The 17,134-nt window shown below is 38.9% G+C and overlaps 1 protein-coding gene across 6 annotated transcripts in view; it reads right to left on the minus strand.

Moving 5' to 3' along the window:
* LOC118358283 (pre-B-cell leukemia transcription factor 3-like) overlaps positions 1 to 11,314 on the minus strand; it is a 75,990-nt gene extending 64,676 nt beyond the window's left edge. For 2 of the 6 annotated variants that reach the window (XM_035735911.2, XM_035735909.2), the window contains exons 1-2: positions 9,900 to 11,314; positions 9,141 to 9,214 (exon numbers count right to left, since the gene is read on the minus strand). In XM_035735911.2, coding sequence (XP_035591804.1) covers positions 9,141 to 9,214; positions 9,900 to 10,093 — 268 coding nt within the window. In that variant the 5' untranslated portion in view covers positions 10,094 to 11,314. The remainder of the gene's footprint in view (positions 1 to 9,140; positions 9,215 to 9,899) is intronic. The other 4 variants (XM_035735915.2, XM_052478758.1, XM_035735914.2 and 1 more) reach the window with 2 other exon arrangements.
* Positions 11,315 to 17,134: the final 5,820 nt, after the last annotated feature.

Below are 17,134 nucleotides of genomic sequence, written 5' to 3' on the forward strand. Positions count from 1 at the left end.
TAGGCTTATACATTCACCAACCCTTGCTTGAGTAAATATGACGCGAGAAGAGGAAGGGGATTTCAGTCCCTTGTGTGTTGTTCTAGGAGTAGAGATAGTAAATCTGGATCACTCAATAATAGAAGGTTTCTCTGTGTGTTCAACACCAGGAACCAATATGTTGCCTTTAAAACAAATACAGCCCCATCATGGAATTGTTTTCATCTGACCTTCAATATATATTTTCACTTTTTCTATCATTATCTTAATGTTGAGTAAAAATAGACAATCTCTGCCCCATTTTAATAGTATAATGTAAGGCAGTATAGTATTTATTGATGACTTCAAAGCTGCTCATCCAGTTGTCGTTAGACATTTACATCTGCTTTTACATTTTTATGGTTGCCTTTTGGCAGGCAGCAGAGTGGGGCTTGTTAGGGCAGCAGCAGAATAATGCAAGGTTTGTTATGAATTAAATATTAGAAATCTTAACACAGCAGCCATAAGAATTATTTGCCTTATTAAAGCAGCAGCAGAAGACGCTGATTAAATTTTCATTGCATTGCAGTCTTTTTCCCATTTCGGCCTTCAATATATCATTCTAATGTGTGAAACATGTGGAACAATGGCTTTGTGGAACAATGGAAAGGAGTCTTCATTTCAGCTGAACAAATAAGGAGAGAACTTTAGAAAGCACCTTTTGGGAAGTTAAATATCTGGTACCGCAAGGGAGACAACGGACTACAGTCACACGTTGTTATTCGACATGGTAGAGCATGTGTGTGATAACACTGATAATGACTTGAACACGGTAGCAGCCTTGCAATGTTGTACTGTTATAAATGCTCAAATAAAATCTGGAAATCTAATAGCTTACATCTGAAAATGCCAACACTTCTCTGAGAGAAAAACTGATCACCTGTAAGAGTTCCATTGACTATACATGTTACTGTATTAGATGGATAGTATTATATTCATCGTATAACGAAGAAAACAAACGGCCAATCATAAAATAGATAAACCCCAAAACAAATAGCATCATCAAAATATATTTCCTATGAACAGCAGCGGTCCACCTCTGTACTAAAAACCATTATAGCATGTTGGTTGTCCACATGTAATGTGTATGGAGAGTAAATTAACATCAGGCATCTATTGCCCCATGAGAAAATCTCTTCCCTGAAACACTGGAGCTAATGAAATGGGGACCTATAAATAGCAGTATCATTACTGACAGCAGACCAGTCTCTCCATCTTTACACTAATAACTGCTATATGGCAATATAGCTCCACCATCTAACGATGCTGCGTTAAAACATTAAGACCAAGATTGGGCTCAGATAAAGAAACTCTATAGGAAACATCCGGTAACCAAACCTTTAGTTGTATCATTGTTATAACTGTGTAACAGTCTTCCCCATGGTCCAGTGTCTCTGTTACCTGACCTGATCTGTGATCAGCTCTTACTGAATCAATATCACTTATCGCACCATAAGACACTTTCAGACTAGTCCCTTATAGGCTTGAACTGAATATTACCGACACAAATCTAGCAATGTATAATTGAGAAAATGTCATTAAGTAAACATGAAACGAATTGATTTAACAGACATACTCGCTGTCAGATCTATATCTGAAAGGAACCATCCAGCGAGGTCTGCATGGGGTAAATGGTCATTTTACATTTTGCTGTAGACATAAACACCGTGGTGGGTGGATGGCTTTTTAAGCTTTTACGCCTGCTGACAAAATTATTGATGATAACACATCACAAATTGTACTTATTTCATATACACATGTCAGGGGAAAAGCATAAAATATTGAAAACAGCGTGGCTGGTGGAACATTCACTTTAAATGAAAATGTAATGTTTCAATACTGAGCACAATTTGGTTAACCTGCAAAGAATAGCTGCCGAGTCAAAGGTGATATCGAATTCATCAGCCGGCCTCTTTCTGGTCTGTAGAGCGTGCAGCCACGGCAATATATTAGAGGAGATGCCATGCTAACAGATGCCGGGGCCCTGATAGAGAACAAGCTACCTCCTCCATGTTGCTGTGCCCCTAAAACATCTACAACATTTCAGTTCCTCCATCAACATAAGGGCACCATGTAGCCCACAGGGGGAAACATTATGACCTCTGGCCCCTGGAGAGGAAGGCTTAGCTACGCAACAATCACAAGGGATATATAGTGTAGAAAAATGAATGATATATTCTGCAGGGATTGAACATCTCGAGTAACTCACACATAAAACAAACATATTCCCATTTAAAAAAATATATATATATTTATTTTTTTATTTAAGCCAACTGAATTGATCAACTCCAATGAAATTACCAGAATTCTGGCTATGAGTTAATATTCTATATGTTCATATTCACTGTGTTTTCTTGAATGACAAAGAATGGAGCAAACCGAGGGATCTGAGATAGAAGGTACTTAAATTAAACATGAGCTCATCGAAAGAGTTGGGGGTGGGGGTGCAGGGACCACATTTATTAAATGAGATTAGCAAATATAAGACAATGTCATTGATACCCAGACTGGGTCAATGTGGGAGGAGCCTTTCTGCCTGATGGAGGACGAACAATGCTGAGGAGGATCTGAGAGATTTATTCTAATTTTCTTTTCTATTATTCATCACGCTTCAGCAGCATGTTGGTTCAGGTGGGATACTCTGTTTGGTTAGCAGAGAGAGGCACCAGAACATTGAGGATAATGGAGAGTGCACAGAAAGCAAGCAAGGGCCATGATGCTCCAAGCTTTACCGATGTCAAACGTGTGAAATAAACGTGTGGCAGACACAAAGAAGTATTCCTTGACAGCCACACTCCTACAGCTGTAACCCCTCAATTTCAATCAATCCTTCCCTTTTGCATCCCAAGCAGCCTTTCCTGGCTGCCACCGCCTGAAGATAGCTATTTCACCACCTCTGTCATGCCTAATTAACAACGCAGATGTACAATTTCGAAATTTCGCAATTAACCTACTAAAATATTGTTGGAGGATGCTAATTCTTATGCCAGTTGCCATAAAGACTAATTTGCATAACGTATGTGGAAAAACAATTATCGGCTGTTGTTCACATAGGAGCCCAGAGAAAACGCTTCCAGCTATAGAAATGGGAGCGAGAGAGGCAAGTGCAAGGTTCTGCATTTGTACAGATGGAGGGACATCAGCACCAGCGGATTATCGTTCAAAAGCGCCTCGTTCAGATCAGAATCAGATTCCGGTGCTACTGTAGGAGTCAGGATAACAAAATACAACAAATACTCAGAGCATGTGAAAGCATGAGATTACAGATTTTCCCTCCCTATAGATACTGATATGCACCCTACTTTTTCTCCATTCTCTCTTTGTCATATGCTTGCTCTTTTTTCTCTGTTGTTAGGAGAAAGGAGGGAATTTGGGAGCTGCTTAGATAACAGCCCCATCTTCCCAATCCCCTGCCCGCTGCCCGATGCAGAGGAAGCACAAGTGGCCCTGCCATTGAGACGGCCAGGAACCCAGCTGTGAGAGAACCATTCTGCCGAGCGCTATCTAGTCACTGCAGCCACATCACTGAGGCAGTCTCAAACAAAAAGCAGCCAAAGTCAATTGTCTGTCTGCTGAATAGCTTTCTGTTCCCCGGCATACATTGACTCTGGTATTGTGCGCAAATCAACACTATGAAAAAAACAAATGGTAAAGAACAAGGCAGTCTTGACAAATATTGACTTTTGATCTTGGGCCACGGTAAGGATACTGATATCATTAACTTAGATTGTTTTCTCAATGTAATAATAATACTAACACAAATACTAATAATACGAATAAAAATATTACTACTACTAATAATAATAATAATAATAATGGGATGTAAAATTAACACCAAACTAGAATACGGTGGCTCATTAACTCTGTCAGAGAGCCTTGAAATTAATGGCCCCTAAAGGTTTGAGAAATGCTTACCCCTAAAACCTAACAATATTTACGCAAGGTAATGCTTTTACTCAGCCTTGCATGTGGTTAATTACAACCTCACTCTGAAATTAATTCAGCCAGTCCAGTGTTCATAACCACAGCGTGCACATAGATGAACAGACACATTTTGTGGCATGTTCAGCAGTGTGTTCAGTAATGTGAGGAGGCTAACATAATGCTGTCCAACACAATGCTGACATTCCCCTAGTCTGTAGCTAGTCTCTCTAATCCTCTGCTCTACACACTGGATCTGGGTATCTATCAGCCTGAGCCTCCTGCACTCTCTTACCTCTCCAGACCTCCCGTTTCTGAACTTGATGAGTCAAAGGTCAAGAAAACAACAGGTCAATAAGCAGCCAGGAGGAGTGCAGTGCAGCTGAGAGAGCTGTGAAGAGGACTAAAGCCTCTCAGTGGGGTGCTGTGATTTAGATTGTAATAGTTTTCTGTAATCTCTTTCTATTGATTAAACCTCACATCAAAGAGGAGTCCTGCTGCAGAACCTCTCCTTTCCTGGTCAGAAATACCATATGGAGGTAATCTTTCACCGTTGTTATTCTTGCTGCACCCGCTGCTGCTGAAAGCCTCTCTTCCAGGGCGAGAGAGAGGGGAAAGGAGAGCAAGAGAAAACAAACCCAGCACATCTGATTAGCACTGAGATCTCCCTCCACAATGCACTGTAGTTCTTCCTCAAGCTATGGCAGAAAGAAATGACAGCATACTTGTCTTTTTAGAGTTTACTTTTCTTTTTCTGCCCCTGACATGCTGGGCACAATTCAGAGGAGGTGTGGAAAAAAGTAATGTTGAAGAACAAACCTGTGTGATCTTTTGCAGATTGCTAGTGTCGAACATGATGAGAGAGAAAAAACAAAATGGGCAAAAGGGCACAGAATTCTAGCAGTTTTAGCAATATCTCACATTCAGCTCATTGAAATGCAAAACCAAGAGAAAGTGAAAAAACAAACCCCTCCTGCTAAAAACACTCAATTTACTGACAAGTAAATGACTTCATGCTGCCACTTAATCTCATTTCTTCCATAATGCCCTCTAATTAGCATATCAAAGTGAATTAATACTTCTAGGGTCTTAGCAATGAGGAAATCTGCTCTAGGTCTACAATAAGAGTGCCAAAAATCCTCCGAACACTACATACAGCCTTGCATTGCAAAACCCATCTGTCTGTTTACCAGTCAAGTGCATCCCTCTCTCTTTCCCAACCACACAACACGGGCTACTGACCCAAGCGGAAAAATAGATTTAACTTAACCCCCCGCCCTTGACGCCATGCACCGAAGTCCCTGGTGAGTTTCTGAGATTCTAAGTGGGAGGCATACATACATTAATTCTCCACACAGGTTGAAATGGCCGTCGTATTTCTTACATGGATATTAATGTAAAGATTCTAGATATATATCAGGTACTGTTTCACATTTTTCCACTGGAGCTGTTTAAGAGAGCCTTGATACAACTACTCTACTTTTCTCCCAAAAATACATTTTCTGCTCAGTTTTGAAGCACATACTTTAAACATAAAATAATTAAAGCCGTGTTTGTTTGTTGCACTGCTGTCAAATTCATGGTTGGAAATGATTTTCACCGGATGGGATCATTGCATGGTTAAATGACATTGGGATTGTGTGCCACTTGAACAGACATGAAAGGGGCAAAGATTCACAGGGGCATGTGAATGGCCCACAGTGGGAAAGGAAAACAACCCGGTCAAGAAGGCCACCGGACCAGCTGAGCTCTGTCAATGGCTAAGAGGGGGGAGGCTGTGACTCCAAACCACATGTTAACCACACGCACACTCACACAGATACACACTCACACAGACACACACACACACAGATACACACACACTCAAGACAGATACACACATCATCCATTCACTCTTTAAACAGATGTAAATACGTATGTTTGCTGTCATTGTTTACATGGCTACAATACAAACACTTCTGGTTTGATTTAGCCGGTTTTTATTTATGCTTGATACAGTGTGATCCAAGAATAATAATGAGCATTTTATATTTCCGAACATTGCTCTCTCCTTTGATTTACGACAAAATATCTTAGCAAACTAATTGCATTGAATTGCATTATGTATCTATTGATAAAGTATAATCAAATGAAGGCACTGGAGTATCTGGTTACAATGAGATCAATAATGTCCACCTGTCAAATGTTTTCATACATATAAGATGTAGACAAAACTGCAAAGAAGCTAAACACACACACACACACCTCTGCATTTTGAGGCACGTCTCAATTCAGAACAGGAAGTGGATTTAAATTCATAAAAGTAAAAACAATAACTTTACAGCTACTTCCAAATGCCAAACGGCACACAAAACACACACTAATCAGAGGGAATGGGATAGAGAAAATGTACAACCAGAAGAAGCATTATTACACAGCCATTTCTAAATTGAGTGCTCAAACAATGTAGTACAGAAGAATATTGTTTCGTGGAAAAATACATTGAAACAAAGGCCATCAAAGGGATTAAAGAAGATTACAACAACTGAGCTGGTAAACAAGCTCATTTAAATAATTTGCACACTTGGAGACCCTATTCCTCATGCATATTTAATTAGATCTTTAATGTAATATGAAATATAAATATGTAAAAAGTAATCCAATATGTGCCCATGGAGATTTGAGTTCTACAGGTGGGGTTTAGATCTGAAAGCGTATAGGGAAACATACATTTTGTGTGTGTGTTTATATTGATGCATGGACTCATCTATGATGCACACACAGAAGCATACACAATACTGTATGCACAGTCGCTCACACACTATTACATCGAACTAAACCATCCAGTGATCACTTTGTCCCTTTTTCTTACACGATCGCTCGCTCGCTTTCCCTCTTCCTTTTCGACAGGCATAAAGAATGCCTCAAGTAGGCAAGGCAGCCAAGCGGGCCCTTCTCTTGCCCCTGTGGACACCTCCTGTGGCCAAGAAGTTCATTAAGTTTTATGGTCTTCCCCAAGTCACTTCTGCTTATTATTAGCCCCACAAAGGCCACAAATCTGGCAAGGCATCACTATTTTGAAGCAGTAGCAAGTGAATGTCATTTAAGTTTTTTTGTATGATAGGCCACTTTCCTATGTTTTAAAATGGGTTTAAGAGTTTACCGGTATTTGACAGCTGTCATCACTCTCTCTCTCTCTACAGAGACCAATATACAAAACTTAGACCTGACCGGCATGTAGGGGAAAATGCCAAATGCTTACATCACTCTTGTAATCTGATGTATTGTCTCTTATAGTCATTAACTAATGCAACTTTACTTTCAAATATACCAAATATATCAAATATTCACTAGCAAGAGTAAGTATAATGCTCCTGGCAACAGATTGAAAAAAAAACTTTCCACAACTTGAAATCTTTAAAATGAAAAGGACATTTTATATTAAATGTATTTAATAAAGTTCAATATTTTGGGCAAGAATAAGAACCTCTTCATATTCGACTGTATAGGGTATTGGCCCAAAAAAACAAGCCACACACACTTTAACAATAATAATGAATTGCAATATTTTGTATATGTTTCATATACACCTACAATACTGAAAACTTGTATTTGTGTTTTACATTGCAGTGCAAACACATTTTTGTAATAGGTTTATATGTGAGAAGTTGACTAGCAGTAACCTCCTTTTGGCTCATAAAAATTGTGAGAGGAATCCTATCCATGAAAAATACCTTCTCCAATAATGTGGGCATAAAATCCTTAGTATTTTTTTGTCATATCCAAATGTTATATTATTTGTATTAGGTCCATACGATATCCATCTGGCCTTGGAATGACTGGCAACCTGTCCTAACAAAAGCATCACATCATTGGCTGTGGTGTTTGTGGCTTCTTATGAGCATTTTCCTTTCACCAAAACCCACAGGCCCACTCGACCTTGGGTAAACAACAGAAATTAAAAGGCGCATTATGATAAAATACAGAAAATATCAGTGTATCATATTTGATTTGCTGCATTTGCTGTGAAGTCAGGATTGCATGGCATCGCAACACACAAGAAAGGTGCACAAGACAGGTTAACCCACTTTTAGCAACCTATTCGTTTGTGGATTTATTATGGTTAGAGTTTGAAAAAGGGGACCCTAAAGTCGCATGGTGCCACAATTGTCACTCACTTGCTTGCACATGCACAAACTCACTCACACAGTGGACACACACACAATGTTATTGTTTGGGGGGCGCTTGTTTCCCCTTTCGTGTTTTACACAACATCTTACAGAAGGCTACTAAGATGACCAAACAAATGTAATATAAAAAAATATATACTTAAAATGAATTAAACATAATTAAAATCTTAAATCATGTCCTACTTTCTAACAATGTGTGAACCCTAATACAATTACTAATTTGTATGCTACCCATTTGTATTAGGAAAGTCAAATGATGTGCAGAGACGGGTTCTAAAGACTGTCCACGAATGCCTGGCAAATATTTGTATGTGTTGGTATATATACTTTACACCGTTTCATTGCACTTAGCTTGTCACGTTAGAAACGTCTGACTTTATTGATCCAATGAATGCTGTATGTGCGTTACAGATGGCAACAACGGTTAGATAGACTGGCGCTAATAATGTCAATAGTGATCCTGTGGTCAGAAAACCTCATTGTGCAGGAGATTACATTATAACTGACACATTTTCGGATTAATTTAAATAGTGAAAACAGGGATAATCACTGTAGGCTATACTTTCAATATTAATAAAAACACAACGACGCATAGTTGAGATGCAGCTCACATAATGGGCGCTGTGTGGTGTAGCCTAAAAACACCAAAGCCGGTGAATGTCCTTTATTTGTGCGAAACGGGAGAATGTGACTCACAGCGTAAACATGTGCAGGTTGCCAGCTTGTCCATTCCACGGCAATGAAACCACCGAATAACAACTCACTATCAATTTGTACGTGAGAGCACATAATACATTTTTTTTTGTGGGGTATGGATGCTTCTCAACGGGTGAAACCATAGCCTACATTTTCCCGTTACAAATTTGCTCCGTTGCGGAGCTGATTCTGTCTCCCGCTTGATAACATCGGATAAGGCTGCCTAGAGGAAAATAAAGATGGCGGTGTGCAAATGCGTTGTGGTTCCGCAATGTTTCCTATTATTACAGTCCTCGTGTTGTTTAATCCTACACTTTAATGCATGTGAAATCTTACCAGTTTTCTCTTTGATCTCGCAGAGGACGCTGAAGAGTGCAGGTTTCATTCTGTGGCAGTTCAGTCCATGTTTCCTGTTTCAGTTTGAGACAAGAACCAACATTGAAATATAGTCACTATAACACCACAGTTGTTAAAACTTTTAAGAAATTACTGAAATGTCCTTGCTCTTTACAATAACTTCGAGGTCTTGCTCACTTTGCACATGGAGGATCTGTAGGTAATGTTGACATGCATCTCAAAGTTGTAACATAGAGTTATTTGTCAACACGAATGACAATGGATGCATTGTTTGTTGAAATACTAACTATTCTGTATGACTTCAAAGTTAGTTTAAAAAAAGTTTATTTGTTGAAAATTCACAATTGAAACTACTCAAGAGTGTACATTCAAAATGGTTACTAATGGAAAATAACTTGCTATGGAATTAAATTAGGATTATTTTAAAACATCATGAGTTACTGTGAAACACATTATTCTACAAATACGCATCAATCAATGTTTACAGTAGCCCAGCCTACCAATACGCAGACTCCACACAAGGCAAAGATGCAAGTGTTAAAACTGTTAGAATTACTAGATGACAGGTGTTAGTTAACCTTTTAATATACATTGGTCCCTGCAACTAATTGTCCGTGAGTTTCAGGTATGGAGCAGCATTTTATAGCCTAGCTACCTGTTATTACATGGGCATTAATTAGCTATAGTGCGTAATGGTGCGTAAAGTGTTTTGTAGTGAAAACATATAAATGAACCAACTTTGCTTGCGCCTCGTCCAGACTTTGGTCAGTAATGGTCATTATTTGATGCAGAATGTCACCGATATCTTGTTTTCGCCCATCATCTGTCCCATCGTGTCCATGTGGAGGCTGCAGTCCCATGCCTCCTTGTACGGAGTGACCAGCCAAGCTGACACCGCCGAGAGCCTGCATGATCCGGGCTTGTTCGTCCATAGTCAGCCGCAACAGAATCAATGCACTAAGCCACACAAACGGAAATGTAGCTTGAAAATCTCACATACAAAAACTACTAGTACATGTGTTGCGTTAAGGAGCTGAATATTGGTGATATTGCGCTTACGCGTATAAGAAAAAATAAATAGGTGAGTACCAGTGATGGTATCAATATCGCGTGTCCATGTAATCACTTTCTTATTATCTTGTTTATTTACGGTCCGAAGTGTGTGTAGTTATGAATGTTTGTGTCCGAAAATGCATAAGCTATAATTCTTCAAAACTTCTTTGTCAAAATGACAGCCGCTGTCCCTCGTATCCTGTACGAGTCCTCTTGTCAATTCGTCTTTCTCTTTAGATTTGACGTGTTGGGTATTGCTGATCCTGGCTGATCTCTCATTTATTTGCGGTCTTCTTTTGATTATGTTTCCTCTTGCAATTCCTCTTGTAAATGTTCAAATCCACATTATTGTGAGCGCGAAAAATATCCAAAGTGAAATAAAGCAATGAGCAAGTGAATGAAAAAACAACAACAATTAAAAACAAAATACAACACTTAGGTAGTAAATGAGTACCTTCTACCTGTAAATGTATAGCAATTATTTCCAAGATAACTGCAAATTAAATAAATCATTAGCGGCATTGGTAGCCAAATGTAAAAATAAAAATATGAAATGTAGAAAAAGTTAATAGCGTTAGTGGAAAAATTATAGAAAAAATAACAGCGAGAAATTAATTAGGCTACACGCTTTAAAGCGATGCGCAAAAATATCTGCCTGCTGAAATTTATGAGCCCGAGCCTCTGCCTGTGTGCTTTATGTTGTTTGATGGCAGCGGTAGTGAGCGATTGACAGTGTGCCAATGCCACTCACTCAGTGCAGACGTGTCAGAGCAAAAAAATACTCAATCGGAATAAAAATGCACGCTCCGCCCTTCAAAGGAGGGGTCTATATTCTTGTCACTTCTCTCTGGAACCCCGAAAATAAAATGCTAGAGCAGTGCTTGAGATTGTTATTATAATGATGAAATAACGGTGGAGTCCCACTTGTCGTATGCCTTACCCGTGCACCTGCACCAAAATGCCGTCATTCTCCACACATAATAAAAAATTGGAGTGTAACACACAAAACAAAAGGCTTAGCAGAGTTTTATATAGTTTGATACAGAACTGATAATGAATTGCACTGACTCTTCGCTTCTCAGGGCTATGCTATGTATGGTCGTCCCTACAAAGCCTTGCCTCATAGGGTAGGCAAGCAGTAGACATGTTTATAATATTGGAAGTAAACCTCATCGACCAATCAACGCTGTGTTTGAATGCGACTGACGACCAGGGTGACCTATTGCTGGCCGATGCATGGTCCTGAAAGCCCACCCACCACATCCCTTCATGTACTTCTACAAAGGACATAGAGGAAGAGGCGAAGCGAGAGGTTTCACTCTCCCCAAAATCTGTCCGAAATAATCCTTATGCGTTTCTATGGGCTTATTTTGGACCTAAGCTTTTCGCCTTTGGGACAATTACTCCAATTGTTAGGGCAGAGACATGAGCATCTCTTCATTATATACAGATCTCTGAAAGTATATAAACTTCTGATTGGTCGTTGCTACGGGTGACATCCATAGCACAAGCAGGCAGCACTGCTCAGTGCTCCCCTGCAGTTGCTATGGCAGCAGACAAGTTGTTGAGCTGGATGCAAGGCTGCAACCATAGAGATCCTATTAAATAGTATTCTAGTAGTCAAATTCCTAATTCTTGGGCAACAACATTTAATCATCATCTATATACCCACCATTCATATAAGACAGGTTTTAATGAAATGTCACCATCATGCAAGCACTCCAGAATAGCAAGTGTGGGAAGAGTATCTCTGTGCAAACTTGTCAGAGAGCTCCACATGTTGGTGAGGGTGTAGGTCACACAAACTGTGGTGGTGCAATATGAACCAAGACATAATAACTACATGTTATCTTAATTCATTGTAAGTATAACATTGACACATTTAAAAAGACTATACAGAATCTTTGCCTCTAGGGGTGCTTTTGAGCCAAAGGGGGTCCCCTAAATGGACAGATATTCTCCAGAAATGAACTCATTAGACAAAAAGGGGCTCATCCATGCCCATGAGCAAAAGCCTTGTTAGCCTAAAAGAAAAGATTATGTGCTTTCATTAGTTACAAAATAAAGGTACTGTACAGCCTCTAATGAAAACTGAAGGGAACCCCTTTTGGCTCAACAGCATTCCCAGAGCATGAAGTTCCATATAGCCTCTCTAATTCTGTCAAAACTCTTGAGATAAATTGCAACAAAAATTGAAAACTGTTATTGGATCATACAGTCATCATAAAATATAACAACAAACGTGGTTTAGTGTTGTTTATCAGAAAGGAACACCAATAGGTTTTGCGTCACAAAATAAAATCAAGATTACAATGTTTCCTTTGGGAAAAGTCATGCCACTGAGTGAACTACACTATACTATATACTACCCTGTGTACTGTGTACCTTCACAAAATGAATGAAATAAATCCAAGAGAGATTTGGTTCTGGATTGAATCAAGAACCTCAAATGTCTGAGGGTTGAGATCACGGCAAACAGCTTCTAACAAGTGAACTGTGTGGTTCCGCTCCTTTCTTATTCACTTGACCTTGAAGTATCAGCTCAACACACTCTTGAGTTTAGTGAATGGGAGTCCCAGGACTACTGCATTTATCATTGAAATACCGGAGCTGTCAAGTCACACTGCATACCTGTCAAGGAGGGCTCAAAGGTACAGCTCGAGCTCCTCTCCTCTGTTGCAGTGCATGATTCTTCATTGCATTGCATACCATACCTTTTCACCATTGTTTTCAGTCATATGTCAACATAATTCATTTCTGTCCTATGACAGCCCCCTGCAAAAAGACACAGTACCATTACAAATTCACCACCCTATGTTTACATAACCAGACGTGCACTATTGTCATAAAACAATGTTTTCAATTCTGAAACCATATTATTAATCTAAAATATATTATTTATTCTACTTTTATTCATTTCCCTAATCATTTTCAGTAGAAAACCATTGCAAAAAATAAGTAGGTAATAAAAGCCTCTTCTATTGCATTTATAATGCGACTGCAGTTGATCTAAAAAGGAGTAAGACATAAACCGAAAGTAAATTTTACTGTATACCTGGTACTTATTTTTAGTTGATTTGTGTTAATTAAGACATCACCACTTCGATGAAGTAAAGTTGAACATTTGAAATGAATTATTGCTGTTATGGCAACACCACTTGAATCAAGGGGGGAAAAACAAGCATCACATTACATTGCATATGAGATCATCTGATCATTTTAGGATTTACCTTCTGTGGACTTTGTCAAGAATGGACATGGTATTGGAGGAAAGGATGCGTGGCATAACATGATATGTTTAATGCATGAGGACTTATTACTGAGCCTCATCAACTCACCATTACTAATGAAATGAGGACTTATTACTGAGCCTCATCAACTCACCATTACTAATGAAATGAGGACTTATTACTGAGCCTCATCAACTCACCATTACTAATGAAATGAGGACTTATTACTGAGCCTCATCAACTCACCATTACTAATGAAATGAGGACTTATTACTGAGCCTCATCAACTCACCATTACTAATGAAATGAGGACTTATTACTGAGCCTCATCAACTCACCATTACTAATGAAATGAGGACTTATTACTGAGCCTCATCAACTCACCATTACTAATGAAATGAGGACTTATTACTGAGCCTCATCAACTCACCATTACTAATGAAATGAGGACTTATTACTGAGCCTCATCAACTCACCATTACTGATGAAATGAGGACTTTTAAAGCAGAGCATGCTCGTCTGTTTGAGCTACACATGAGTGTGCAGAGATAACACTTTGTCATCTGTTCAAATGCATATTATGCTTTTCAATGTGACATCTGAAAAGACCCACAGGTGCCATAGAAAGCAGTGACTGTGTTGTCATATTTCATTTAGGCATCCTTCTGCAAAGCTGTAATTGCCTAATTAGCTTGTTAATTAGGAGATTAGCATTTACTGATAGAGTGGCTTGCTCTGTTTTGATGGGAGGGATACAGTTTAAGTGAGGAAGTTATGGGTGCGTGATTTTAGAAGGCTGTTGTCTGCAAGGGGTTAACGGAATACTAAAGAGTATTAAAAAAAGAAACACGAAAATTCTGTAAACCACCCAGTGGTGTTGAACACATAACAAATGAATCAACAACATTTCCAAATTAACTGAAAATCCAAATGTTTGCGTTTTAAAGCTAAGATCAGCGAAACAGCACCACTGGCCGACCCACCACCATTGTTATTGTTTTTGTTGCCGAGCTAAGGAGCATCTTTCAGCATGGAGAAAAGAAATTGCAGTACATATTGTGCTCTTCTATCGCACGTGCAATGATGTCAGGGGGAAAAAAGCAGTGTTTGTTGTTTGCTGTAACTTCTTTGTTGTTGTAAAATCGCAAATGGACGTGGCCGTTTCACCATTAAGGATTGCAGCTTTAGCATATCAAAATGATATGAATTAACAATGTATATCTTATTGTTATGATTCATATTTTGTATGTTCAATAGAACTAGAGCTGCTGGTAATGGGTCTACCTCTGACCAATGGTACAAAGGAGCGGTGAGATGGATCCTGGTCTGAGTGTCGCCTCTGTGATCTCCTTGTTGAGGGAGATTTGAGGAAATGACCAAGCAGACGGTGCCAGAGACATTACTAACCAAATTATGAACAGTCTTTCATTTGGTTTGTGTACATTGTTTATTTATTTCCCGGCATTTGTTCCAGGCTTGCACTTTGTCTTCATTATTGCTGCACATGTGAAAGATGAGAGGTACTGTGACTGTTTGTTGCATCTGTTTATGGCTGTAGAGGGGTGAAGAAACATACATGCTGCCTGCTTTTGGCTTGACTTTTAGGATCTTTGCTCATGTTTGCGATAATTTTGCATGATACTGTTTCAGAAATATCAAGCTATGGACATTTTTATTGACAATGTGAGGTAAATATATGATTTGCTTCGGGCTCTAAATCCATGCTAAATTTGTATGAAATATGACATGCAATAGATGTTTTGTGATTGTGTATTGCCTGCATCGACTGTTCCAAAATGAATCTATGAAATGGTCTTATTCATGGAAAGGGATAACTGGTCCAAGAAAATCGTCAATGCTGCCTACTTTAATGCTGGAATCTACATTAGGGGAAACAGCGCCACTGTTCGCCCCCAGCGTATTTGTTAATTTTGTTCTGTTTATGACATGGCGGAGAGGAGCATTGAGTATGGTGGTAAAAATGCAATACATTCTCTGTGGTACTATTGTGCGTGCTATGATGTGCTATGATACGCCAGGGTAGTGGGTTCGATTCCCGGGACCACCCATACGTAGAATGTATGCACACATGACTGTAAGTCGCTTTGGATAAAAGCGTCTGCTAAATGGCATATATTATTATTATTATTATTATGTGCTATGATGTGTATGATGTTCTATGATATGCAATGAAGTCCAATGATATGCAATGATGTGCAATGATGTGCTATGATGTGCTATGGTGTGCAATGATGTGCTATGATGCACTATGTGCAATGATGTGCAATGATGTGTTATGATGTGCTATGATGTAAAATTATGTGCAATTATGTGCAATGATGTGCTATGATGTTCAATGATGTGCTATGATGTGCTATGTGCTTTGATGTGCAATGATGTGCAATGCTGTAAAATAATGTGCTATGATGTAAAATGATGTGCTATGATATGCTATGATTTGCAATGATGTGCTATGATGTGCTATGATGTAAAATGATGTGCAATGATGTGCTATGACGTAAAATGATGTGCTATGATGTAAAATGATGTGCTATGATGTGCTATGATGTGCAATGATGTGCTATGATGTGCTATGATGTGCAATGATGTGCTATGATGGGGCGGCAGCGTAGCCTAGTGGTTAGAGTGTTGGACTAGTAACCGGAAGGTTGTGAGTTCAAACCCCCGAGCTGACAAGGTACAAATCTGTCGTTCTGCCCCTGAATCTGTCGTTCTGCCCCTGAACAGGCAGTTAACCCACTGTTCCCAGGCCGTCATTGAAAATAAGAATATGTTCTTAACTGACTTGCCTGGTTAAATAAAGGTTAAAAAAAAATAAAAAATGATGTGCAATGATGTGCAATGATGTGCAATGATGTGCTATGATGTAAAAGTATGTGCAATGATGTGCTATGATGTAAAAGTATGTGCAATGATGTGCTATGATGTAAAAGTATGTGCAATGATGTGCTATGATGTAAAAGTATGTGCTATGATGTAAAAGTATGTGCAATGATGTGCAATGATGTGCAATGATGTGCAATGATGTGCAATGATGTGCAATGATGTAAAAGTATGTGCAATGATGTGCAATGATGTGCAATGATGTGCAATGATGTGCTATGATGTGCAATGATGTGCAATGATGTGCAATGATGTGCAATGATGTGCAATGATGTGCAATGATGTAAAAGTATGTGCTATGATGTGCTATGATGTAAAAGTATGTGCTATGATATGCTATGATGTGCAATGATGTGCAATGATGTGCTATGTCCTATGATGTGCAATGATGCGCTATGATGTAAAATGATGTGCTATGATGTGCTATGATGTAAAATTGCATGCTATGATGTGCAACGATGTGCTATGATGTAAAATTATGTGCAATGATGTGCAATGATGTGCAATGATGTGCAATGATGTGCTATGATGTGCAACGATGTAAAAGTATGTGCTATGATATGCTATGATGTGTCATGATGTGCTATGATGTGCTATGATGTAAAATGATGTGCTATGATGTGCAATGATGTGCTATGATGTGCTATGATGTGCTATGATGTAAAATTGCATGCTATGATGTGCAACGATGTGCTATGATGTAAAATTATGTGCTATGATGTGCTATGATGTGCTATGATGTGCTATGATGTGCTATGATGTAAAATTGCATGCTATGATGTGCAA

This window comes from Oncorhynchus keta, chromosome 25, assembly GCF_023373465.1.
Source record: "Oncorhynchus keta strain PuntledgeMale-10-30-2019 chromosome 25, Oket_V2, whole genome shotgun sequence".
Classification (NCBI taxonomy): Eukaryota; Metazoa; Chordata; class Actinopteri; order Salmoniformes; family Salmonidae; genus Oncorhynchus; species Oncorhynchus keta.